Source organism: Oculina patagonica, chromosome 1, assembly GCF_052425735.1.
Source record: "Oculina patagonica isolate OP01 chromosome 1, crgOcupat, whole genome shotgun sequence".
Classification (NCBI taxonomy): Eukaryota; Metazoa; Cnidaria; class Anthozoa; order Scleractinia; family Oculinidae; genus Oculina; species Oculina patagonica.
In genome coordinates, this window is record NC_135758.1 from 16,297,413 (window position 1) to 16,323,749 (window position 26,337).

Here is a 26,337-nt window from a genome sequence, read left to right on the forward strand (position 1 = left end):
GCTTCTACTGATTACGTGAGCGGTACCACCTCTTTTTGGGTACCAACAGAAAACTGAAATGTTGCTGAACAACACTTCACTTAGCACCTCATTTGCGGACAATACGCAAAGTTCACAGTCAGATCAAGCCTGAACTTGCACGGTGCTTTTAGCAACGCGCGGGCACTGGAGACGAGTTAGATACTGACTTCTTTGACGATTGGCACGAACGCGGAAGTCAGAACTTTACTGAGTCTTTACTTACTGTTAAAAACGGTTAAACACTGATCGGAAAACTAAGAAGGAACAGACTTCTCTTCTTTTTCTGGTCATAAGATTACCTTTCTCTCAGTCCCCGCAAAGTACAGTGGTTATGTAGATGCACTTGTTTCAGCTACACTTATCCTTTATAGGTTTTTAAAGTGTACTTGCTTATCAGGGCATGCTGGCTACAAGTAGGACCTCACCCAAAGTCTCGCCCCCTCACAACCTGTACACTAACACCAGTACTTGGCCAAGATACTGGGAAGTGATGCTGACGTGACAACTGTGTTACTCAGCCGGATTGGATCAAAAATAAAACAATCGTCAACTGAATAAGCACGTTTATTTTCTACATTTGAATACAGCCAGTTTAATATACCTTGTACTATCTTTTGTCACTGAACACAATATTCCGCTAAATATTATATAATTTAAGAATTTTATATATTGTAAACTTCCCCAAATACGTCCTGGGCTTATATTACTCCACGAGAATGTTCAAACCATAAAAGCACGTAACTTGTCCCTTACTTGTCAGTTGTACATGTGTTTTACTGACGATGGATTCTGTTAGGCGTAAATACGGAAAGGAATCCCCAAATAACAAACGCTACACAGAGGCTCTCAAGACAACTCAAGGGATCTCGAAAGGAGTGGTGAGTGAGACAGTCCACGTGCACTGCCGGCGCCCTTTACAGCAATTTACACTTAACGGCAATTTTTTGATATTGTACACCTTCTTTTGCTATTTTATTTACTGGGTGCATGTTTCTAGTGAATAATGAAATTACATTTTTTAACGGTTAATAATTAACTTGAAAAAACAGAAAGCAATCCAGGCAGTCAAAGTCTCAAGAAGCAGTGGTGTGACATTTGACATTGCACGGGTTTTCTTTGAACTTTTGTAAAGTCCTCAAACAGAGGAAGATGACAAACTGTAAGACGGGTAACTCTGTTTTGTCCATGTTCATGGTTGATCATACTTGGATTTTGGAGAAGTAGATTTGTTATTAGGTTTCACCGTCCTCGCCTAACCCAGCAATTTCTTCTTCACTTCCACCCATTGCACGCCAAAACGCAATGGCAACCTGTAGTCAGTGAGAACAAAGAAATACTAACAAATAAGAATACAAGTGATTCAAAGGATTGAAAAGGCAACTTATGATCTATTTAAATAGCAGCAACAATGGAAAACAGAGAAACACATAACGTGAATACAAAAACGCATGCATCATGATGATAAAACTAACAAAAAACATCGACAACAAGCAAAACAAAAATGGACCGACACTGGGAAAGAACAAACTGAAAGAAAAACTAGAAACTAACAAGTCGACAACAACATCTTATGCAATAACTACAGCAGAAATACCCCGTTCAGCCCTAGGATAAACGTGTACACAGTAAATTACCTTTTCTGCGTAATCTTTTCTTTCGTTGGCTGGAAGAGTTGACGCGCGTTCTGGAAAAAGATTCAAAAAAGCCAAATTCTTTTGCTAACCTGTTCTTATTGTGTAATAATATATATTCATAGTTTTTTACAAATACCAACCTTTCATTACCGCCAGTTTTTGAAACAATTCTTCAAATGATTCATTGTCCGTTCCGTCGCTCGCTAGGCTGCTCAGCAATTCAAGATCGTCAGTTGGCAAAGGAAAGACTGGGAAGAAAAATAAGTTTTACCTACATTTTCTTAACTAGCGTAAAACTAGCGCAACTGATCACGAACAGAATAGGAAATTATACGAACACTTGAAAAGGGGGTAATGTTTGGGAGATATGTTTTTCCTATCCCTGGAGATCCAAGGGCAGATGATGATTTTCCTTTGACGTTCTTTTCCTGCGTATTTCAACCATCCTTAGTTGCATTTACACTGTACCTGCTCCCCCCCCCCCCCGATTTTTCTCCAAAGTTTTCCAAATCCAACATCTATACTAGGCAGAGAGGTACATGTGGAATATTACTGGGATCATGTAATGAATGGAAAGCCTTTGTTACCAACCTGGAGGCTGTTCACCTCCTGCACTCTTTGACGCACTTTGTTCACTGCTCTGTTTCTCTTCGTTGTTAAGAGAAGCACAAGCGCCTTGGTCCTCTTTAGAACTTTTTGGAACTTTTTGACTTCGATTCTCTGCAAGCATAAAACTTAAATAATTAAAACCTTTTTTTGTATTACAGACGAGAGAACTAGATAGTGTAAGTAAACCACAATATCAATTACTGCAGTTAATGCTTTAAACCTGAACTACCCTGTTTCTGAGTGTGTTTTGAAGTACTTGGGTGATACAAATGGTTGAATAGGCCGAATAATAAATGGTCACATCTATGATGTCATTGCTAACAGAAGACATGACCAGCCAAAAGAAAGACTTAGTCCCAACTAACCTTTCTTCACTTAGCCCTGCTGTAGAATGGAGTTTATGAGTGAAGAATAAAATTAAATGACTTGTGTCCAGCTAATTAAGTGGAAAATTACCTTCACAAACACGTCTATTTGTTCTCTAATCAAAAAAATAATTTTCACAGTTGGTATTCATGGTATAGTTTCACTGTTTTTGACTAGTATCTTTGTCTTTACCCAAAAGGCACTGGGGAATTGTTATTAGCTGTAAACAGTGTTAGTTCACACGTACCTTTCATGCTCATGTTTGGCCATTCTGCACACTGAAGAGCTTCAATGACTCTTTCAACCCCAGTCTTCTCACGGAAATCATCTACAATCAATGTACATTTAATCAGCGAAAGCAAAATATACATACACTACAAATTTTATTCATATCAATTTTTGCTACTCAAAGCTGTCCCAAGGCGTGTCATTCAGTTTAAGAAAGAAATCCCAGGAAGCCTTAAACGGCTGTACACAATCAAAACTCTTCCCAGCTAAGGTACCTGACTTGGTTCACAACAAAATGTTACTTCAATCACTTGTGTTCTGACCAGCTGGCAATTCTACAAACCACTCAACTGTTTTTCAAAGTTCCTGCCTTTATTTTCCCCGTGAGAGGAGACTACATGTAGTCATTCAGTGGCTAACACTAGGTCAAGGTTTACACAATAATGGAGACTAATTACTGGCAAGTGACCAACAGTTATCCATCATTTAACTAGTAAGTAGTCTTAGAATCTTAGCACAGCCTGACAATGATTTATGTACACTGTATACTGGTAGTTATTTTCTGCTGATTATATGATTGCACATGCAGTACCTTCCTCGTCTTCCTCTTCCTCAGATATCATTTCAATGAGCTCAAATGAGTTGTCCAAACACCATTTAACTACTTCTGCTTTAGACATTCCTAAAATTACAAAAATATTTATTACAATCTACCAAATGATTTTTTAAACTGCTGGAGTGATCTGTGTTCATAGTTAAAATATATAAAAATGTTTAAAACAGATCTAAAAAAAATTATGCTAAAATGACTCTAAATTTTTGACTGCCTTCTGTGCCTTCTTCAAAGAAAAAAAAGACGACTTCACAAGAGTTACATAATTTAAATAAGCTGAAATGTTATTGTTCGTTGCCTTGCTAGGGGGGCAACCACTTGCAGGGATGCAGTAAACCCTTGAAAAGGGTGCCCTTTTACTTACAGAGTTTTTGTCTAAAAAGAGTGCAAAGATTAGAGAAATATTTTTACTTTTGTCTAAACATGTATATTACTCAACCTAAGCTGGGAAATATCTGATGATAATTTCAAAGAGATATCCCCCAGCTTTCAAAATTTGCATTTTAAGTTCAATGAATGTGGCTTTCCTCCCGACTTAATTAAAATTTATAAAACTGAACAAAACTGAACAGAATAAACAAACATCAGACTAACACCATTTTTGAATGCCAACAGAGTGATTTGCACATTGAGTGGCTTGTAAAAGAGGTGTCCCAAAAACAGTGACCTTTTAACAAATATATGAAAAACAATAAACAATTATTGGATAAAGTTTTTGAAATATCAGCAATAATCAAGGGCTAGGTAACCAATTTATTCTGAACACTGGAGGGAGGCTTCATCCCCTGCCAAAACTTTAGCTTTCCCTCAGTTTTCTCAATCACTTTTGACTTCCGATATAATTTCATTTAATACTTCCCTTGCACTTTGGTGTAGAATTGCTCCTTTTTTCTGCATCTATAGCACTTTGTAGTCAGAAATTCGAAAAAGTAGAGCTGTATACATCAAAAACGGTTTGTAGACTGGACCTTTTAAAAGGAAGACTCACTGCCTACTCTCAAAGGAACTAAAAACATAGGTTGCAAATAAATTATATTAGAATTTAAACAAGAAACATGATAAGGGGTTTATGTACCTTGACAGCCACTTCCTTTACCAGAATTAAGCAGTAATAAAACAGATGGATCCTGTGTCTCAATATATGGCAGCCATGATGTAACTTCTTTAAAACTTGATTTCTACAAAGGGCAAAGAAATGTGACAAAATGGGTTTCCTTTAATCTTAAAGCCAGTGCTATGAGAGGTGAAAAAATTTCACAGAGCAAAAATTTCATATGCCTCTCCGATGTCTTGGCTGTACAGTCAACTCTCGCCTTGCGGACACCCCGCTATTGCGGACACTCGCTATCACGGACAAATTCCAGATCCCCGGCGAAAGAGGTTTAACTGGAAATGACTCCCGCTATTACAGACTCTCGCTATAACGGACACTAAACAACGCCCCAAGTGTGTCCGCTATAACGAGAGTTGACTGTACCTCGGAAACAGCAAAGAATACAATGACCAGTGTATTGCTGGCTTGCAACTGACATCATGGCGGCCATGTTGGGGGACAGGAACAAAGCGTTTCCCTCCACTGGGAATTTAACTTTTTTATCATGCAAATGTTGCGAAAATTTATTTTATTGTTTTGACCCCCAACATGGCCGCTTTGTCACGTGGTTGCAAGCCAGCAATGAAACATTTTCTAATTTACCTTAAAAGCTTAATGGGGTTTCCGGAGAAGGGGGAGGAAACACCAGCCAGGCTATAACACTCAGTTTATAAGCCTAAATAAATTATTTATCGCTTCCATGGGTGATATTTACAACTGAGACACTTTAATGAAATTACACAACATTAAACATTTACCTCTTTTTGATCAAACGCAATGATGACACTTTGGAAATCTAAATTTGAAGCAAATTCGCAGTGAGGCGGTAGAGAGCTCACAGAACACGCACAAAGATGGACCTCTGCTGTGTAATACTTGTTTTCTATTTTCCACAGGTATGAACTCAAACTGCTGTCTGAGAGCTCTTTTGGCGCAGGACAATCTGGTTTGCACATTTCTGTGAAAGGACACAATTCAATCATGCACTACTGTGTGTATAAAACAAATCGTGAACGAGCGAGAAATACATATGTAAGAGTAATGTAGTATAGAAATGTTTTATCTTTAATTAAAAGTGCAATTTCTTACCATTGATGATATCTTTGGGGGATAGAAACGAACTGCAGCTCACTACTAGCACACGACCGATGTTATCCGCCATATTGGATTCTCGCTTTACACAACCACACAACTCACATCGAAATAGACCGCTGACCGATTATATTGCGTGTTCTTTGCTTTGCATTATTTACAACATGGTTGCTTAGGGAATTCGACGCCAAGAAGCAGTCTTCCTGAAATGGCGGTTTTTTGAACTTCTTGAACGCTCAAAACTATGAATTGACCAGCTCTTCAGAGGCCGTTGCACTAAGGATGTTTTCTTTGACAGATATTCAGCCTGAACCCACAGATATCGGAGAAATTCTTGTGAAGGTAAGGAGTGAAGACTGTGAAGTCGCTGGCTTATGCTGGCTTCAAGTTATGACTTTTAACTTTTTGGTTTAGTTTGGCTCGCTGTCGTCCTTGTAACTCAATTAATACATTAGACAGCCCCTTTTGCTTGCAAGGACGATGAAGGGCAAATAGAAAACCATAGGAGGTAACCTGACTATGTTACCGGTGGGTAAATAATTTTCAACGCGTTTCATGCCGACAAGCAAGAGTGAGTGCGCGTTAAGCTCATATTCTTCAATCCTTCTACATTTTAAACAGAACGTTTTTGTCACAGCGAATTTAACAATATATAACAAGCCTTCATAAGAGTCAAAGAAGGTTGAATAAATTTTTAAAACCTCTATACCCTATATCAAACTATAAAGCAAATAAAAACTGGACTGAAGCTTATTATTAAAACAGCTGCTGGTCAAAAGAACGCGATAGGAACTGTACGGCTAAACGAACCAATAACTTAACTTGTGCATTGTGGTCTGTCTGTTTGTTGCAAACTCCTAATAAGTGGCATTGTTGCACTTGACCTCATTAGAAGTGTAATGTTGTTAATTAATAAACTAATCAATTACATTATTTGTAATGAAATATTCATGAAACTGAATAATACAAGAAGCCTATATTTAACACTGTACACTGTACATGAACATCTGCATGTACATGTACAGTCACTGTAGTATGTACATGCAGTGGCGGATGCTCTGCAATGCATATAATATGCTGCAGCTCTGTGAGGCTAATTGGTACAGGGTAAAAAATTATGTTAATAATTTACAGTATAATAAAATATTACTGTCAAAACCCCCTGCTTGGTAAATTATATAGTACATGTTCATGTAACGTGATGCTTATAATGGAACCTTATGCTGGAGAATTCCAAAGAAATATCCCCCCCCCCCAAAAAAAAAAAAAAAAAAAAAAAAAAGTTAAACACCAAATGAGCTTTCTACATAATTTTCAGCCCTGTGAAAAATTGAGACAAGGGAAAAAAAACTGTAAAGAGGGGAGAGCACATCATCTCCTGTCACTCCTTCCACACCCCTACTTGCCATCATATGAGTGTGTTATTCTTTTCAAGGTTCAAGATGATCTGCGTCACCTCAAAGAGCAAATCATCTCCCAAGGAGTCTCTACGGAGATCATTGATCTCAGGACACTTGAAAGTGCCATTGAAAGGACAGAACAGAGTGTCAGGGTAAGTGTTTGTTTTCAATATTATTACAGTGTATTTTTTTTTGTTTTGTGAGTACTCATTGTACTCCAGTAGTGGTACTTTTGATTATTTAATTCTATCTGATTGCTGTTACTCTAGGACAAAGCAGAGCAAATCATCCACTCCACCAATAATAGAGTTCTAACGTTGCCGTCACTTGAGGGACCTGAGACTGGTTCAACAAAGAAGAAACAACAAGCTGCTAAAGGGTATGAATATTGATTCACAGTAATTAGTGTTTGTGAGTCAATGTTCTTTTTAAACAAATTATTCACATACCTGTACTATATTAATTATTTCAGTAATTAAAATACTTCTTTGACTTTTTGAGTGGTACACTGAGTACAGAGACAATTTAAGGACGTTCACGCCAAAATCTTCCAACATTTTTTTTAAACTTTCACCACTGCTAGTTTACAAGTTACTTATGTCAGAAATGTAAAAAAAAATTGGGGTCACCAAATTCGTTTTTGAGATACGTAATCTGAAAGAAGGCGCTTATATGGATAAATCTGACTTTGTCACTCAATATGACCTCGGCAGCTTCTGGCAACAAAATATTTTAAATGAATTGATACAGGGCGAATTCCTTCGTTCAAATTTATTTGAGTGGGTCTATTCCACTTTTAAAGTCCTTTAGAGTAAACCTTGTCTTTAACAACTGGATTTGCAATCATTTAAAACGGCAAAATGCTGCAAAATGTTACTGCGCCGGAAGAGAAAATGAAAAAATAATCAACTATTTATTTAACATTCAAATTTGGCTCATTTTTTGTCAATCGATAGAGATCTATCCCAAAAGGTTATAATCTCGAAAAAAGGGGGTCACCGACTGTTTAAGAGAGGAAACTGCAAGCGAAGTTAACGCAATGGCTAGCCACCCTATATGTGTAACTTGGAAAGTTTTCTCAGTGTGCGCGCTCATGCATGACGTGTCGTGACATTGCGACATGAATTACGTGCGCAGTAAGGATGCGCATAAACAAAGAGCGTGAAAATTATGTCCTTAAATTAGACACCGTTTTAACTTTAGAGTGCACAGGCCAGAAAATTTAAAACAGGCCCGGCTTGTTAATGAGCCAGTAGTTAGTTTTCTCTGAGCTCATGTACAAGTACATGTATGTATATCAATCCCTGGCTGCACATAAGAGCCAAAGATTGCTTTCAATTGGTAATACCTTTGACATGTTCCTGCCAATTATCTTAATGTACAGTGTATATTACCTTCTTATTTTACCAGAGATCAAAGCATAGTGGCATTGAAGAAAAGTGCAGTTGCACAAAAAGCCAGGTCAGCCTATACAATTATTATTGTACATGTAATAGTACATGCTTATGTTGTGGGTTAACTTTATATTTGGTGTAAAATTTTTCAAATCAGTTTGATTTTTATTCATTGTCTCATATTCGCTATCATAATCTGAAATAAAGGGAAATAAAAGTAAACCAGAAGACACTTCCCTTTCATTAATTCATGTGCAATAGTCATTCATTTATTAATAAGAAAAGCTCAAAGGGTTGTACCTAGCTTAACTGTGACAGAGGGTCTAACATTACAAATCATCCAATTCAACGAGAGGGAGTGGACATTTTGCATTTTTAGTAGTAGGCCCTGGATTGTACATGTATATATACCAATAATATTGATTTCTTTATTAAAATAGTTTCAAGAGTCTGTTAGAGCCACTGGCAGTTGCAAGGGAAGGCAATAAGCCAGGACCAAATGCACCTGCTCCAGGACAACAGGTACATATGCACATGCCGCATACATGTACACGTTTATAAAGTGTTAAGTGCACTCCTTATTTGTTGGTAAACCTATTATAGCATGACTTGCTTGTTTAGAGGAGCTCCCATGTAGGTCATGCAACTTTTACAATACAAGAAGAATTAAAATAAGTTACACTGTAAATGCATGGCTGCCCAAAATAACCGCCAAAGGCTAATGAGTTTGGGCAACCATCTTTAGTGTTTAATACAACTGAACAATTTCTAAAATGGGTCAGGCATAATATGGGGTCAGGTACTTAGGACTTAGATAACAAAATACAGCAACACACAGACGTACTGACAAAAAAACTAAGTTTTCTTAAATAACTTAATAAGCTGGAAAATAGAGTACAGTATAATTATGGACAAATTAACTAACAGAAAAAAGAAGTGGAAGAGTACAAAGCACAGGAATGATGCTATTCATGACTGTATATTTATAACTTATTTCTTTTACTGTAATTTGTTTTTGTAGGCCAGAGATCTTAGAAATTTAAAGATTCTTAGTAACCCAGCCCATCCAACAGCAAGAAACATTTTAAATGAAAGATATGGTGTTGCCCTTCCACACATTGTGGACAAGCACGAGCAACCTGCACAGGTCTGTAAGTTTAACTGAGTTTAACCTTGAACATCTCATGCTCATCAGTTTTCTGCCCTTTTTCTGTTCTTTTTTGTGAGCTGCAGTGCCAGTCTGGATAACAGAGACATACTGAAGATACATGTACAGTACAATAGTTGGATGTAGATGTATCTGTTTTTATAAGCTCCTCTTCTAATGTCTTAATGTACATTGTACATTAAGACTTAATTAATTAACTTATAATTAATTTATAAGACTTAATTAATATTGTCCTTGGGGTGGTCATGTACATGAACAGTCTAAGAGTCTGATTAATAGAGCTCTGAACTACATGTATGTATCACACTCACAAACATTTGTGCTGTACTTGTACTGACCTTGTTCTGCTTGAAATCATTGAATAGAGAAGTTTATTTAATACCTAACATTTTTGGTATCTTATGCCTGTAAAAATCTTTTTTGTTATTAATATTATGTGGCTTTTATATTTTTTATTTCAGGTTCCTGGTAAGGTGATCATGGGTTCAACTGTTGATCCACTAAGCACTCTACCCAGGGCTAATAAAGTGGACCCTTCAGTAAGTCATTTATTTAATGAAAGTTCATTCATTTGACACTAATAATTTTAAGGGGGGTCTTTCTTGACTTCCAATTTATTTTATCAGTATAAAGTTCAGAAAATTCTTGGTCAGAATGCCACATCTGCATTTAATTATAGCTCTTATTTTCCAGACCTACACATGCATGTCTACACATCATGTACATTTTGTTTACCCACATGGGTTGGGAGGGGGATGCCTTCTACTGTTTGTGCTCCATTTCTTACAGTTTTAATAGTGTACACCCATTCACTAAGTGCTCTGCTTCTTTATGTGTAGATTTGTTGTTATAGTATGTGTAAAAATTGCTAACATTGAATGTGCTCTTGGTTTTAGCGTACTCCTCCTCCAATCACAGAAGAAGATGCTCAGAAAGGAATTTTGAGCTTAATAGAGCGTGGACTCATACCAGTAAGAATTGTGTGATTTTATACTTACATCCTTGAGATGATATCTAAGAAAAGCTTATACTGTCAGCATTATTGCTCTCCAGCCCCTGACAAACATACATGTATTAAACAAAATGATTATAATTATAAACTTGTCGCTGAAACAGTATGAGAGTAAATAATATTTTGAATTTTCTTTTGGAAGTTATCCTGTGTACAGCCGCCACAGTTTCTCAAGAAAAATTGGAGGAGTTTCACTCAAAGCATAAAATTTATGTGTTTACTGAACAGTTGATGATAATTATGGCCATGTGATTTTTTTTAGAAATGTGTGGGAAATGTTCTGATTGCAATTGGTTGATCGATCATTTGCAGTTTAATTAAGTGTTATGTTTGCATATGTTATCTGACTGCCTTGCATTTTATCAGCCATGCAGACAAATGATTATCTCAAGATTTGGCTGCAGCAATTACAATGAAATTTAGCACACTTTTTGAATGAGATTTTTGTTTAAAAATTTTCAATTTAAAGGAAAATTTAACAAAAGTAAACAGAATTATAGTCAGTGACAAATTCCTTTGTTGTCTGTGTATCACAAGCTGCGTAGCTTTTCTTCTTGAAAGAAAAAAAAATGATTGAATTTTTAGTGAATTGAGTCTGAATTGACCTAGCCAAACACACAGATGCCCCTCCTCCAAAAATTTTTTCTTGAGGAACTGGAGCGAGTGACTGTACACAGGCTGTCAGAATAATGCTAGTCTTCTGTATTAACTTTAAACATTGAACCTTTACCCTGACTGAATTCCTCTTACAGCCAGCAGCAGAGCTTACACTTAAACCGTCACCAGTTAAACATCACCAGGCTCCTGTAAGTAAAGTATATTCTGCTATCTCACTATGAGCATGTAATGACAATTAATGGGTACATTCATGAATATACATTGTGCTTAAGTCTAAGTCATTGATTAGCTATGCCATTCTTGACTTGCAGGCATGTACTCTGTACAGTAGTCATTTCTGAGCATATAGTCCGGCGGCTTAGCTCGAAATTTTAGTTGAATTGTGCACTTTTTGATACAAGCATGAAACAGATATAGTGCCAAGCCCGAAAAACACCGGTTTCCATGGAAACCTTAATTTATTATTGCTATTCAGACCAGGCTTTTTTGGATCTTTTCAGACCTCCGTAACTTCCAGAATATTTAAGCAATCACAATGAAACTTAGGGAATATATAGTATATCCAAACACCTATCTTTTGGTATACGTCACGTGGGAAGATGACGTCACATGACGTGCAATTAAATCATAATGTCAAAACAGCCGCCATGTTGGATCCGCCATCTTGGATTTCGAATTTTTTCAAAACGTCATAAAACCACCCAAAATTACTGCAAAGTACTCAAAATCAATAAAACTGTGCTTAAAAACCGTAAAAGAATGAAAATAATTGAATTAAAATTATTTTTCATTAATAGAAACACGAAAATTACAAAATTGGGAAAACATGCCTATCAAAATTCTGTCGCCATGGTGACGTCAAGTTCCTGACACAACAACTTTCCCTACCAAATTATTTCCAGATAAATTTTAGATAAACTCGCAAAGTTTGGTAGTGTTTGGTTGAATCTTGTAAAAGTTATAAGCGTTCAAAGTCAGCGCGGGCACTTTCCGCCCCTCCCGGTCTGGATAGGGAGAAAATCAATGAAATTTCGTGAAATATTTGCTTGTCCTGGTTTATAGACAAATACTATTATGCCAGGTAGTGATACCAAGTCGCACGTACAAAATTTAGAATGAAATGCTGTAATTTAGACTGTTCACAGCCCTATATTTTTATATTTTCCTATTTTTCTTCTGTTAGCGAACGGTTCACCGATCACGAGAGACCTGGACGCTAGCGCAAAACGAAAGACGCGAGGGAGCAGAGGGCGGGAAACGAAAATATTTTCCCATGCAATAATTTCCTATTAAATTATTGGTATCAAACAGATGGTAAAAAATAACAATTGTAAGCCTAATTAAAAGCATTCATATCTGTATTTTATGAATAAAAATCAACAATAAAAGGTTTATAAAAGTACAAGAAGAAATACTTTGTGGGGAAGGGGCAGGGGGGCCTCTCGGCTGAAAATTTCATTGCTGTTTACTAGCTGAAAATAGGAAATTGGCGTTGGCACTATATCAAGAATTGATTGGTATGCGAATGCTTGTAATCCTGCAAAGTTTGGTGCTTGTATCAAAAATCGCACAATTCAGGAGCTAAGCCGCCGGACTAATATTCCAGTTTAATTAACAGCACCCTTTTGTTTGATTATGCACATAATTATGTTCTTGGAAAAATTGAAGTCTTTGAACACTTCTTGGTCTGAGATCAGATGTTGGTGTTTATTTCTGACATGTGTCAGTGAATTCATACCTGCAGCATTTATAAATTATTATTAAACAGTTGTCAATATACATGTACATTGAAAAGGTATCAGCAAAACGTCAGAAATTTGCATAAAATTTCAACAGTGTTTTGAAAGGGTGGTCGTGAATTACTTTTTTCCCCAAAACTGGTGTTGCTCAGAGCTAGAGGCAGACAAATTTATGTAGCCTGAATTAGACAACAGTGTTTTAATAGATTTTCATTTGTTGCTGAATTTAGCTCCATGAGGCTGAACAACAGTTCTCAAAACACACTGCTGCTCCTCCAAACAACGTTGTGGGTGGTAAGTCATTTTTATTGCATACAGTACACTGTTACTTTATAAAAATGATTAAAAAATTAATGTTTTGCCAACTGGAAACGTAAATCATCTACACTGTGTTATTGTTTCAATTAAACTGATCAGTGTTTTTAGCCTTTCACTGCTACAGAAACTGCATATAATTTAAATCTTGTATTAATGGGTAACTGCAGCATTTTTTTTGCTGATTATGTACCAGATGTGTCAGTAAACAAAGTGAATTGAACTTCAAAATAATTATTTATAAATTACATAATTATTTTTATGAACTAAAGGTTTCACTTTTCTTTTCAGTTGGTGGCTACAATCTATCAGTTGTTAAGGTTTGTTTGCATTAGTTGTTGTCTCTCTATGTGTCTGCTTTTAAGTAGGAATGTTGACTGCGCCTACACTGTACATCAGTGAGATGTTTATATATGAAAACAGGTTTATACTTAATGGAATATATACTTTATAGATCCAATCCTTTACAAGTGCATCATTTAAAAGTAGTGACCCTCCAAAATGTTTCTTTGTTGTTAGCAAACCTGAATGCAGCCACCCTCCAAAAGTAACAACACTCCTAAGGATGGAAATGATGATTGAGAATAACATATTGATACAATAAGCTGTATAATGAATGATCATTATACAGCCTGTTCTGGTGTAGCAAAAAAATGTATTACTCTTTTCTGATGTAGTATGTTAGTCATCTGTCATAAGTCTGATTGCTTTTGCAAAGTTAAATGCAAAGCAGTTTTCATTTTTATTAGATGGACTGACCCACGTGAGCTACCCAAAATTATCAACTCCTCACAAGTTGCAACCCTCCAAAAGTATTGATAGCAAAGGGCTGCTAACTGTGAAAGTAATAAGGGTCATTATTTCAGAACTTGACAGTAATTAAATAGTGGGTGATTTCCTTGGCAGATGGATCCATCGGGAGTGCAGGCTGCTCAACAAACTTCACTTGCAGAAAAGAAAAGAAGAATCAAATCTCCAACTCAACAAGGCGCTCCTATCAAGGTACACATCAACACTCCTTAATCAGATCTCTGTAAAAGATAATTATTAGAGAAAAGGGTCAGTCTGTCTTCCCTTTTCCTAAAAATGAAAGTTTTTTACTCCAGTTTTCATGTAAAAGAAAAATTAAGCTGTTTATATTGTAAAGAATGATGTTGCATGTGCAGCATTGATAGTTACCAGGCTTCAAATCCTTAGTTTACTGTATTGTGAATGAATGCCATACAAAGCATACAAAACACACAAATTATCTGAATAATGTTACACAACTTTAAGTGAACTTCTCAGTGCTTACATTATTGATCATTCATTTGATTTCCAATTCAAGCAGGTTTGAGATCAGTGCCGAGACTGATGAGTTCCTGTTTCTAAATATTTTTTGTCAACTACATAGTCAAACCCGGTTTTCCCCATCATCCAGTTATGGTTTTAAGCTTTCGGAATCATTCTGTGTTGTTTAAACAGACGTTGTAAAGGTTTAAGATTAAACTTGTCATGTCACATCTTTCACATGTAGGGCTGGACTCAGAACTCTAAGATGAAACCACTGCCAGTGAAAGCTATTGAAGGACCACACACAGTAAGATAATTATCATCCACCTTATAGCTTTCCTATGCATTATACCAAAAACAGAGTGTAAAGCAAAAAGGTGTTTGTTGCAGTGAAATTTGCAAGTAAAGCAATTGCAAAGAAGCCTCACAATCATTCAGTTTCTACATTTTAATACTAAGCAATGTTACTGTCCTGTAGGATTCCTAATACTCTAACCCTGCAGGAAATGTTTTACCCGGTACATGTAAATGACTAAATAAATAATTGATGATCGATGAACAATAGTGATCTATAAATTATACTTACAGGTTTATAAGAGATGGAATATGTGTAGACCCAACTGCAGTGCCTTGTTAGCAACATAGCATCTTACATTTTATAGAAATACCGCAGGCTTATGTTTGCATCTGTGACAATGAATTAACTGAAAACACAGTAATGAGACACAGATAGAAGATAAGTAGACCAAGTTAGGTTGTTATGATTGCAATAAATTATATTGCCCATATTACGGGGTTTTAAAGCCTTATAATATTAATTAGTAGAAACTCAGCTGTGTTCTATTGGAAATCCGAGAATCTGATTGGTTCTCCCACTGTTTTCTATTCGCCGTTAGAAAACAGTCGCGCGCGCGTAGCTAATTAAGCGGTAAATTTTCTTGATTTTTATCTTCAAAGTGCACAATATTGTAGGTTTTGGACTGCAATCCTTTAGAGTTTCTACTAAAACAATTAGACTACTCACCCTCGTTTTCTATGAGCGATAGTCAACTCGGCTGCGCCTCGTTGACTATTTGCTCATAGAAAACTCGGGCTCGAAGTCTAATTGTTAATTAGAAGAGCTAGCTTTCGGATGTTAATAGTATTTTTAAATTTGAAAACCTTCTCCGTTTAGTGAAGTTTATGGTTACTACATAAATTTCTAAATGCACTGTTTAAATAATACGGTCAGTACCAATTGAAAAGTTCCCTTTCTCATGTTTGCCAGATCCCTGTTCCAGCTTCTACTCCAGCAAATGAACTGAAAAGTGTGCACAAGTTTGTTATTCAGAATGGCAAGACAAGAGTAACGTCTCAGGTACTGTGAAGTTATGGCTATCTCTCACACCCAACAGTTGACTGACCTTCAATAATTTCCTTCCTTTCCAAGCGACACATGGCCAGCAGGCCACATGCAACCAAGCTACTTACTTCACTTGTGCAGCATAATGACTATGGAGAGCCTTACATTGTAGTTCATATAAAAAGAAATCATGTCACGATTAACGACTATTTTGTTTGCTTATTTTCGTAGGATTACCTGGATTTTAAACAGCACTACTGTCTGTCCTGGGGAAGGTATCTGCTCTATTTCCTAGGATAACCCAACATAACTTACCAAAGAGTAGTCAGAGTTTTTAGTTGTTATTGTAGGATTAACTGCTTTCATCCCGTTATTTAGCAAACACTATGATGGTCGGCTCAGGTGGTCGTTGAAGACCACTGGTTGTTTCCTGACTGCCTTGGTCAAACTTTGTCAGCTAGGAACTACATAATTATCTACCTTCGTTAATTTTGATTACAGTAACTACATTGTAACATGTTCCACAGGCGAGAATAAGTCTTTTTTCAGTCTGTATCCCATCCCGGCAATTGACTGAGGCTGTACTTTTCACCAAAGAGTCTAAATAACATGACAGATCTTCAGTTGCCATAATATAGTCTCATGGTATCTAGCAGCTTTTGGAGTTCTTATCGACAAATGAGTCTTTCTCCTCAAGTTTCCTTTAAGCTGCACTCACTTGTGTGATTTAGTCAACTTTTTCCAAAGCGTTGTAGTTCTTAAGTCTAGTTTTCACATTTCCTTGTGCAGCACTTGGTTGTAAAATCTTACCACTTTATTATTATCTTGTAGTATATTGACGTTAATCCTAAAACTGGAAGAACTTCTCACCAACTACTGTGTTCCGATTGCTTTTATAGACGGTGATAGGTAAGGAAGAGTTGTTAGAAATTGAACAGCTGCAGTGTTTATAGCCTGTAAGGTTAATGTGCTAATTTGTGCTAATTTTTTTTTCAGACTCGCTGATCTAGCATTAGTGTTTGAACTAGAACAAGAACCAACACTTGAGGTTTGTACATCGTATAAGAATTGGTAGCCTTGCTTTAGTCTTTTTTAGTCTAGTCTTTAATCTTACTCTTAGTCCTTGCTTTAGTCTTTTTTGTATAATACTGTAGGTAGAGCGTTGAGGCCGGTACACACAAGCAGACAAGTTCCTGCAACTATTCCCTCGTGTAAACTCTTCAAAGGGATATGGTGCAGGGACTAGTCCTGGGGAATTGTTCCTTTTTGTGTGCCGACCTTTAAATTGTTGAAAACGTGGTTAGTGATTACATCTAAGAATGCAGAGGTCTATGAAAAAACTTATTTCCAAGCACTGTCAAGTAGAAAACCAGTGAAGAACCAGTGATTATGAAAAGCGCCGCAGCATTTGTCTCAGACTTAACGTACATGTAACTACTGGAAGGACAAACGCACTCTCTAAAACAATACGTACAGAGGGGAAAATAGTGCTGTGAAATCCACTTTTGTCTCTGCAGCATTTCTTGACCTGTATTCTGAATGCAGATGATGTAGAGAAAATTATTAAAACTCCTGGAAGAAGATACCTTGGTCCAAAGGGCACAGAAATGGCAGCTATCAAAATACAGGTAGCTGGTAGTTTTCTTAATAATGCCACTCAGTTGTTTACAATTGTACTATTTGTTCATGTTGGGAAAAGTAAAAATCTTATGATAACACCGTAACACTAGAAGAGTGCAGTTACATTTATAGGTTTATAGCCTGGTTAACTAGAATTAATAAGCATGTTAAAAACGGCCGCATGAACATACAGTAAGTACATGTGATAGGACATAAGCAGGAATTCTTTCGGTGAGCTGATGGTATAGGAGTACGTATTTAAGTAAGAGCTCAGGCCATTTTCTGTGCAGTGCACCACATGATTCAACAAATAGAGAATATTAGTGTTAAAAGCAAGAACTAAAACATGTTGTTGTAAAGATGCATCCTCTAATGCTTTACTAATATGTTATTTTCAGTCCACGTGGCGGAGATATAAGGACCGCACAGCTTACCTGCTATACCGGAAACGGAAATGGGCTGCAGGTTAGTAACGTCATGTACACTTAGGGTTACCGAGATTTCTATGCTTTACCGAATTCTTTATATTTGTTTTGCGTGTGTTGAGCTTGCAATGTAACCAGGTAGAGGAGAGATGAGCTGTGTGATCATCGTCACTTGTATCCTGTTATAAATTACTTAATTCTCCTGGCCTTTTTATAACTTATTTATGTAGACAGCTGGTGAGAATGAAGAGCCTGGTCATCTTAGGGAAACGTTTCGCAAAGCTCTTGGTTTGGTTGTCTGTGAGTTAAGTTAGTGGAATTTAACCATCATTTCATATCGTCTGTTTGTAGGAGTCATTGCGATATCTTGGATTATGAGTTGTAAAATATCCATGGTTCGAAAACAGCTTAAAGAGACAAGAAAAATACAACTGAAACGATTTAAAATGCGAGCAAAGGTGAGTTGCCTTCTGTGGCCCATTACTTGTGTGTAGACGGTTTGTATAGTAGCTAACTTTGTGCTAATGTTTTCTCTATATTCCTCTTATTTTTGTCTGTTTTTAGGAGTTTAAAGAATCGTGGCCTCGTATTAAGAATTCCAGGAGAGTAATCATTCATATACCGTCTTTAGGTCAGTATTTTTGCCATAAGGTAACACTTACCTTGGCCACGGAGCATGGCACTGTGCTGTCGGATTCAAGTGGATCATAATCAGATAAAAAAAAACCGGGCGGGGCCTGTGTTACTGTCGCTCAGACTTAAAACGTCTTTATTGAAATGCATGGAACAGTCGTTAAGGCGATCAATGAATGAAATATTGCACTCGATTTGAATCAACGTAATTGAATGGTTAGAGCTGTTATTATTTCACCAGGCTTAAATTCTTTGCAGCTAAGGAAAGATCGCTAAAACTGAAACCCATAGACGTTACGTAATTTCAAATTTTCTGATTTTCCTAATCTAATCTCCATTTTAGATTAATAAGCAGTCAATGTTAATTTGGTGATAATGTCTGTGGTTTCGTGTAGGATATGCGCAGCACATCAGAGATGAATTAAGTGAAATAAAAATTCTCCAAAATCTTCAGATGGCAAGATTGTGCGACATAGCTGGTAAGAACATGTTACTTCCTTTGCACATCTTTGCATGTACAACGCCAACAATTTTATTCATGAAATTTCTGACTTGTTTACTTGTAGATCCCAAAGTTGATGTTATTTATATTAGTCCTGTGGAGCTGAATGACGAAGTGTACCAGTATTACTCTAAACTTCTTGGAATGAAAGCCAGGAGGAGTGAATCTGACGCCAAGGAAACTGGAGACGAGGAAGAAGATGATATTGAAAACCGCTACAAAATCATCGTACCTGACGCTGTTGACAGATTTCCAGTAAGTCAGAGGCGCTATACTGTATATTCCGATACATATTAATACAGTGTATTAATCTTTGTTGTTTTCGTCTTTTTTACAATCTTGGAACGAGAGAGTTTTTGATGGCAGAATTGATTCTAAGAGTACTAAAAGACTTTTGGCCGTCTCTTACACACGTCACGTGAACAATTTGTGTTGATATGGAGACCAATTTTCAATAACGTACTATGGAAAACCAGTTTTCACAACACTGGGTAATCGGGCACATCAGTTTGGAATGCAAATCGTGAAAGTGCAATACGATCGTACTACACCTTTTCTTTTCTCTTGAGATTTCGAAGTTCATTGCCCGGCAAAATAGTAATTCTGTCAAATATTAATTCCGAATTCTATCCGTTATCACGCGACTAATGGTGGATTTCCACTGACGCGTAATTTTTTACGTGCGTAAAAAAAATTAGAGACAATGTATGAACAACTTGCGTAAACGTTTACGCAAGTCGTTCATACATTAATTGTCTCTAATTTTTTTACGCACGTAAACGCACGTGAAAAATTACGCGTCACTGGAAATCCACCTAAGAGACTTCTCGTAAAATTCGCAGGTGATTTTTTATGTTTCATTTGCATAGTTTGTTTGGTTGTTCATGCTTTCTTCACTCCCACTTTCAGAACTTAACATTTCCATCTTTTTATTCGTTACTATCTCCTGAGTTTAAAGGTCTGTTTTTGTTGTTCCAAGTCAAATGATTTGTTTGTTTGTTTGTCCACCAGACGCACAATATGTGTCTATCGTCCATCTTGAAGTACAGTCCACGAACCGTGAAAAGGTACGACTCCAGCCTTGACATACCTATGCATAAGCTATACCAAGATATACATTTACTAGTAACAGCTTACCAATAATAAATCTGAAATTTTTACTTGCATTTTAAAATGCCGCACTAATCTCATTTGCATGTGTATTTCTTGACAGAATAAAGAATTTAATCAAAGGTCGGGAGGCGTACATAGTTCCCGGTGTGCTTCACAAAGATGACATTTACTTGGCTGATTTACTCGGTAAGTTTGTTACCAGGGTATAATCTGTACATAAATGACCATGCTTGGATAAGCGTTAACTTGTTTAATGTGGCTGGAATCGTGTATTGTCTTTTACTTTTCTCTTTCTTATCAGATATCCCAGTCCTGAGTCCAGAGCCAGAGGTAGCGACGCTTTACTCCACCAAATCAGGCTCCAAGAGGATTTTTCTCAGTGCAAAGGTTCAAATTCCACCTGGACACTTTGATATCTATAGTCTTCCACAGGTAAGTACATCGAACATATGAATATCAGTCTGACACGTCTAGCGTTCGAACTCGTAGCGAAAGAGTAGTTGATTTGACGATGTTACGAATTCGCTTTTCATAGGCAGGCACAGTGATACTTTTTCGGTTCAGTTCGTCATCAGTGTACAATATTGCTGGCTGCAACCATTCTTAGTACATCAACTGGGATTCATCATTGAGTTCCGAAATCACGATCATCAGGCACTGCATTGCCTGCATTGCACCGCAATGGCACTGCATTGCGGCTGTCGTAAGGTAGTAGGTAAAACGAAGAAAACAATAACTGGAAATATTACTAAATGTGTATAAATGAAATTTATTCTTTCGTTTTCAGCTCCACGAGAGTTTGGCTAAGCTGGTGACCGAGAATCTTCATGTCAAGAGATGGCTTTTTAAGATGGACAATGAATTCGATGGAAGAGGAACAGGTTGGTACTGTCTATAGTGCCAAGTTTTGTTTCCTTGTGATTCGATCATCTAATGTTGTCTTTTTTCTTTGCAGCATTCTGTGACGTCACTCCATATTTGAAGTGCTACTCGTGGGCGGTAAAGGAGTGTCAGCGGTATGGAGAGAAATGGAACAAAAAATGGGCTCACGAGCCGACCCTGATCAGAGTGTCAGCGGAAATACCCGAGATTATGGCTCATCATGCTACTCCAGTTAATAGTGAACTCTACCCAACATGGGACAAATTTCTTCAAGATTTCCTTAAAAGAGGTGGGTGGATGATTTTTAAAGCGACAAAACTGCTCCAATATTTCACTCAGAAAACAAGTGCTCCAGTTTCTCGCGGTTTTCTTCACTGAAGTTGCTAGGCAACATATTTTTATGACGTCATGCAGACGTGATAACTCTCGGATTTTTGTCCAAACTGCGCGTGATATTTTGTTATTGTATATAATGTACCAGAATCTAAATCCCTAAAACTCTTAGAGTTCTTCATTGAAAATTACTCAAAGACGGGGTGGGCTATAAACTGATAAACTTCCAGAAGTTTGCAGTCGACATTTGACAACCGCTTTAACCCTTTCACTCCTAAACGCGCATTTTTAGGCGCTATTTGGAGGCGCGGTCGTTGAACCACTTGTGGCGTCATCATTAAACACGTCAGTGGATTTTTGTGACAAGCAGCTGATACAGCTAGGATTGACCTTTCTACAGAACTGTTCATTTGGAATATCGGCTGCATTCTGGCAGAGCTAATCAAAGAAAAACACGATCCGTTTTTGGTGCAAAATTGGTGCTTAAAGTGGCCGATACACTTGTAATTGATTAAGGGTTTTCAGGGTTTTCCAATGATTACGTGGCTTATGCGCATGCACCAAAGTGAATTATTTTTACACGGAACCTTTATGGAAATGTTGCTGCAGTGTGAAAAAGTGCTTTTCTAGCAAATTTTAGGTAAATTCAAGATTAGCACTAAAACTTCAGTTTAACGGTTAAAAAACGCGTTTTGGGTGAAAATTCGGGAGTGAAAGGTTTAAAGACAAACTGCGGTGTATTTCATGGTACAAAGCAGTAAAGAAATCATTATAGTGCCATATTATTACATGGTGATTCAGAGGTCCACCGGGAAAACAAATCGCCGGCTCTGTTCAGTGGTTATTATATTTACACTTTCCACAGCAAAGGGTACATAAGAACACGTGTAGAGCGTTAAATTGCTGAGTACAGTTTAGTATTTGTCCTGTTAGGCAGTGTTTATCTTCTCAGTGTGTTCTCAGAGGGGCGCGGAGTTATACAACAACACTGTCATAATTATCATAACGTTGTAAACTTCCTTTTGCTTTCAGGAGGAGTAATCGAAGCTTGCCCTCCATCTGACAGTGTCACAGCTTTGAGTGTTGACGTGTTAATAGAGCCGACTGGAGAAGCAACTATCTTGTCTATGGGAGATCAAGTTAGTTGAACGTTTGTCAACTTCGCTTACCTAACTCGGTAACTGCGATTTTATTGTGTTTTGTGCTATACCACTGATCACATGATCATGTTCTCCACAGATTCACGCCGCGTCACCTTTCAGGTGCTGGGGTTTCTCTGTGCCCCAGACCTCTGTGGATCCCTCGGTGCTGTGTACGGCTACTGAAGCAGTGTCTAACGCCTGTAAAGTGCGTGGAATCATGGGATATTTTTCTATCGATTTCGTGACGTTTATTGATCCTAAATCGGTAAGTACTGTGTTGTAGACAATTTCATGTGTTGCGAACATCAAACCTACAATAGAGGAAACAATACCAACACCCAAAAAAATTGACAGCAACACCAAATAGCATTCCGATTTGTTTGTTATCATATCATTTTGTGCTGGGGAATTATTATTGTGATAACCCTAAACTTTAAATATAAATGAGCCTAATTTATCCTGAGGAAAGATTTTTAAAAATATGAGAAAACAAATCATTTTGCATGTATAGTGTTATGTGTCAACTACAAGCAAAATTAAAACCGTGATTGGATTGATTGTTTCAGGATTCACATTATGCGTGTCAATATGTCAATATATTTTAAGAAAAATTAATTTCTCTTACGAAGAATCGCATGTTATGATATGACGCAAAGTAGACTGTCAGCTACACTATGAACACTTTTTAACATTTTGTCATTTTTGACGTACAAGAGTAGAAAAACAAGATTATGTGTTTTAGCCATGATTTCTCCTGGAGATGAAGCAGTAAAACAACATGACTTTTAATTAATGTAGCTGTTGGCATTACTCATTCACGTTGTTCCCTAAGTATAGTTAGTGTTGACGCTGTATATTTGTGTGTGTTTGATCAGTTGGAGCAGGTTGTATGGGCAGTGGATTTGAAGCTCAGGTACAGTGACAGCATGGCCATGACCAAACTCATGTTGTACGTGTCTGGTGGAGATTTTCAACCCGCTCTGTCAGCATTTGTTGTACCAGTTAAAAAGAAGCGAGAGGAGAGCGGACGGCGACGGAGACGAAAGACAGTGGAGGAGGATGAGGTATGTGATGAGCCAAACGTCTCGTGCATTCTTCTGTAACTTTCAGTAGGCGTTATTTTTATAAACTGTCTTGGTGTGGAGACTCTGATGTTTAGTACCTTTGCTAACTATAAAATAAATAAGCTGAATATTGAACGAAATTTTCTTTTAAATAACGTCAGATATTCCACCTTTTCTGTATGTTCTTTAAAGCGGTTTGTGCCCTTATCTGCTCTTTCTAGCTGCAATGTTTGTTGGGCAATGACACCACGACATGACTGCCTATACAACGTGCTTCTAAGCAAATTGGTTTAATAGAAAGAGGAACATTTTTTTGTTTGTTAAGTATGTTTCAATACACCTCCTACCATCTTCATTAGATTGTACAAGTAAGATACGTTTAATAAATAACAGTCAACCCAAAAGGAGAATTCTGTTCGAGTCTGCTAACATTGGCTTTTCAAATGCTGTACCAATCGAGAACGACGAATTTTGTCTCATGGATTATCATCAACACATGATCAAACGAACTGAGTGTACATGAGAGTTGAGTTTCTATGTCTATCAAAGAAGAGAAACGACTCAGGAAACTTGGGCAGGCTCAAAGTCGATTGGAGGCATCAACAACAAACAAACAATAAACAAAAGTGTGTTTACTCTTGTCGACGCTGGTTCTAATTGGATTTGACTTGGCCTTGCAGGTGTTTTACTTTGAAACGACTGTTAGCAGTATTTTTAGAGGTTTTTACCTTATTTTGATATATTTGATGGTTTTCAGCCCCCACCGAATCCTAACCGTTACGCCATTCTGAGCACCAGACTCCTGCACAGTAACCTGAGTGTGATTCATTACAGCGTGTTCTTCCAGATGTGTCGTGCGCATGGCATTGGCTTTGACATGAAGGTAATGAGTTAACCTGTTGATCACGTGTTACCCACGTGCTACTTCTGGGTTTCGATTGCATTTCTTTGCTAAGCTGTATCTCAACGTTGTTCTTATCTAAGCTGTTTCTCACCGTCAAATGAGGTATTTTTCTTAAACGTTCGGCTCCACATGTTATGTCGACCACGGCTACAAGCGATTTACAGGAAGTGGTTCGAGATATGCAGAGTGGGCTCATTTTCTGTTTTTTATTTTTATTTTAATCTCTTTGTCACCATTGTTTCTTTTCAGGAAAAGGCTGGCACGATTTTCACTTTAGTGGATAGTTCGAAACGAGAGCATTTAGGAATGTTGTAAGTTGAGTTGCCTTACATTTGATTGTTGCTGTCTTTTAGTAGCCATCAACCCTTTTTTTACTGAAAAATAGTCATTCCAACAATAAGTGAAATACATTATAATATCTGTGTTTGTTCTATCAACTCGACCTCAGTACGCGTCATCTTCACTCATTTTGTTCACCACTCCCACCATCATGTTTCTAGTTTCCAACGAGGTGTTTTGGTTTTTATTTCAGTGTAATGAGTGATGATTTACAAGGCTCTCTGTCCACCTTTGCTCGTAACTTGTCAGTCATTCATCAGGAAATATCAGCTCCCAATATGCAAGGGGAGAGCAACTTTCAGGTTAGTCGAAAGATGAAACGAAAGATGCCCTTGGCGGAAGGTTGATTGCTTAGTTTTCGTATATCTGTATAAGATTAATCAGCTCTTTTAAAACTCTGTATTCCACAGGCCGCTATTGATGACATCGATTCCATCTTGGGAACAACAGAAGAAAACAAACAAAACCCGGCCACCCCTCCCACGAAATCGCCGCAGCTACACGCCCCGCGGCCCAAAGAAATGCAGCGAATCCTCCAAGAACACCAACAACAAATGCATGCCATTGAAAAAGACAAGAAAGAAATGGAAGAGGAGAAGGAAAAGCAAAGACTTGCAGAAGAACAAAGGAGATCGAGTCAGGTGGAACAGAGGATACAAACCGACAGCGCCCCTCCACCATCCCCTGCGGCTGCTATGTCACCAGTTGGCTCAACAAGTCTTCTTGAAGAGACGCCACTTGCTACCAGGCCCGCCTCTGGTGTTAGTAGCGCTTCAAACGTGCAGGGCTTAAGTGAGAGGAATCTTAAAACTACTAAACCAGATCGTACATCACCTGAGAACACCATACCAGAAAAACTTAACGAGGTCTCGAAGGACTTACCCCATCCCTCAGGGGAGGGTTTTGAGGACGTTAAGACTTTGGTTGGGACACAGACGCAAGAGCAGAGATCATCGCCGCCTCGACCTGGTGCTTCGCCAAAAGAGGATGTTGGGAAGAGAGAAAGAGCATCTTCCTTGAGAGCAAAGAGCAAAAGTAGAACACCATCCCCTAGGGAGGGTGGGAAGGGCAAGAGGAGTTCATCTGCTAAAGATTAACTGTGAGATGAATGACCAATTTTACCAGATTAATATTTATTTGTTTACGTAGTGTAAGTTATAAAATGATTTTAATTATTGAGGTAATGACGGGTTGGTTTTCTTATTTCGAGCTTTTATAGAAAATTTCTGTCAATGTCCACTGAAAGCAAAATAAAGTAGCAAAAAAATAAAAATGGTAAAAGTCATCTCAACTGAAGTTAACACTATTTATAATCTTGTATATAGTACTGAAAACGGTTTTGTATCTGATGTAAATTATTATTGTGCACAATCTATAGAGTGAAAATAATTTTTGTGTGCTAAATTCCTTGAAGAAAAAAAAGAACTTTAAAAATAGAACAAAATAAAACAACGCGAATCATGA

The 26,337-nt window shown here is 37.4% G+C and overlaps 2 protein-coding genes across 2 annotated transcripts; one reads left to right on the plus strand and one right to left on the minus strand.

The window, feature by feature from the left end:
- Positions 1-567: 567 nt before the first annotated feature.
- On the minus strand, positions 568-5,805 carry LOC144658724 (alpha- and gamma-adaptin-binding protein p34-like). Its single transcript, XM_078519197.1, has 9 exons — positions 5,654-5,805; positions 5,323-5,522; positions 4,547-4,649; positions 3,451-3,540; positions 2,878-2,958; positions 2,247-2,375; positions 1,796-1,903; positions 1,656-1,705; positions 568-1,331 (listed from the first exon to the last, which is right to left on the minus strand). Exons 1-9 carry the CDS (start codon positions 5,724-5,726, stop codon positions 1,254-1,256), a joined length of 912 nt encoding a protein of 303 aa, XP_078375323.1. The 5' UTR covers positions 5,727-5,805; the 3' UTR covers positions 568-1,253.
- An 11-nt stretch (positions 5,806-5,816) lies between these two features.
- Positions 5,817-26,337, plus strand: LOC144658522 (IQ domain-containing protein H-like). The gene is made up of 35 exons (XM_078518952.1): positions 5,817-5,998; positions 7,092-7,208; positions 7,326-7,435; positions 8,467-8,517; positions 8,891-8,972; positions 9,472-9,597; positions 10,080-10,157; positions 10,515-10,589; positions 11,383-11,436; positions 13,218-13,281; positions 13,594-13,622; positions 14,209-14,304; positions 14,819-14,881; positions 15,842-15,931; positions 16,148-16,191; positions 16,748-16,825; positions 16,913-16,964; positions 17,434-17,544; positions 17,935-18,001; positions 18,313-18,419; positions 18,526-18,592; positions 18,990-19,073; positions 19,161-19,351; positions 20,108-20,163; positions 20,310-20,395; positions 20,511-20,641; positions 20,997-21,090; positions 21,165-21,380; positions 22,457-22,563; positions 22,664-22,831; positions 23,442-23,630; positions 24,388-24,513; positions 24,784-24,845; positions 25,067-25,175; positions 25,284-26,337. The coding sequence occupies exons 1-35, from the start codon at positions 5,939-5,941 to the stop codon at positions 25,968-25,970; spliced, it is 3,927 nt and encodes a 1,308-aa protein (XP_078375078.1). The 5' UTR covers positions 5,817-5,938; the 3' UTR covers positions 25,971-26,337.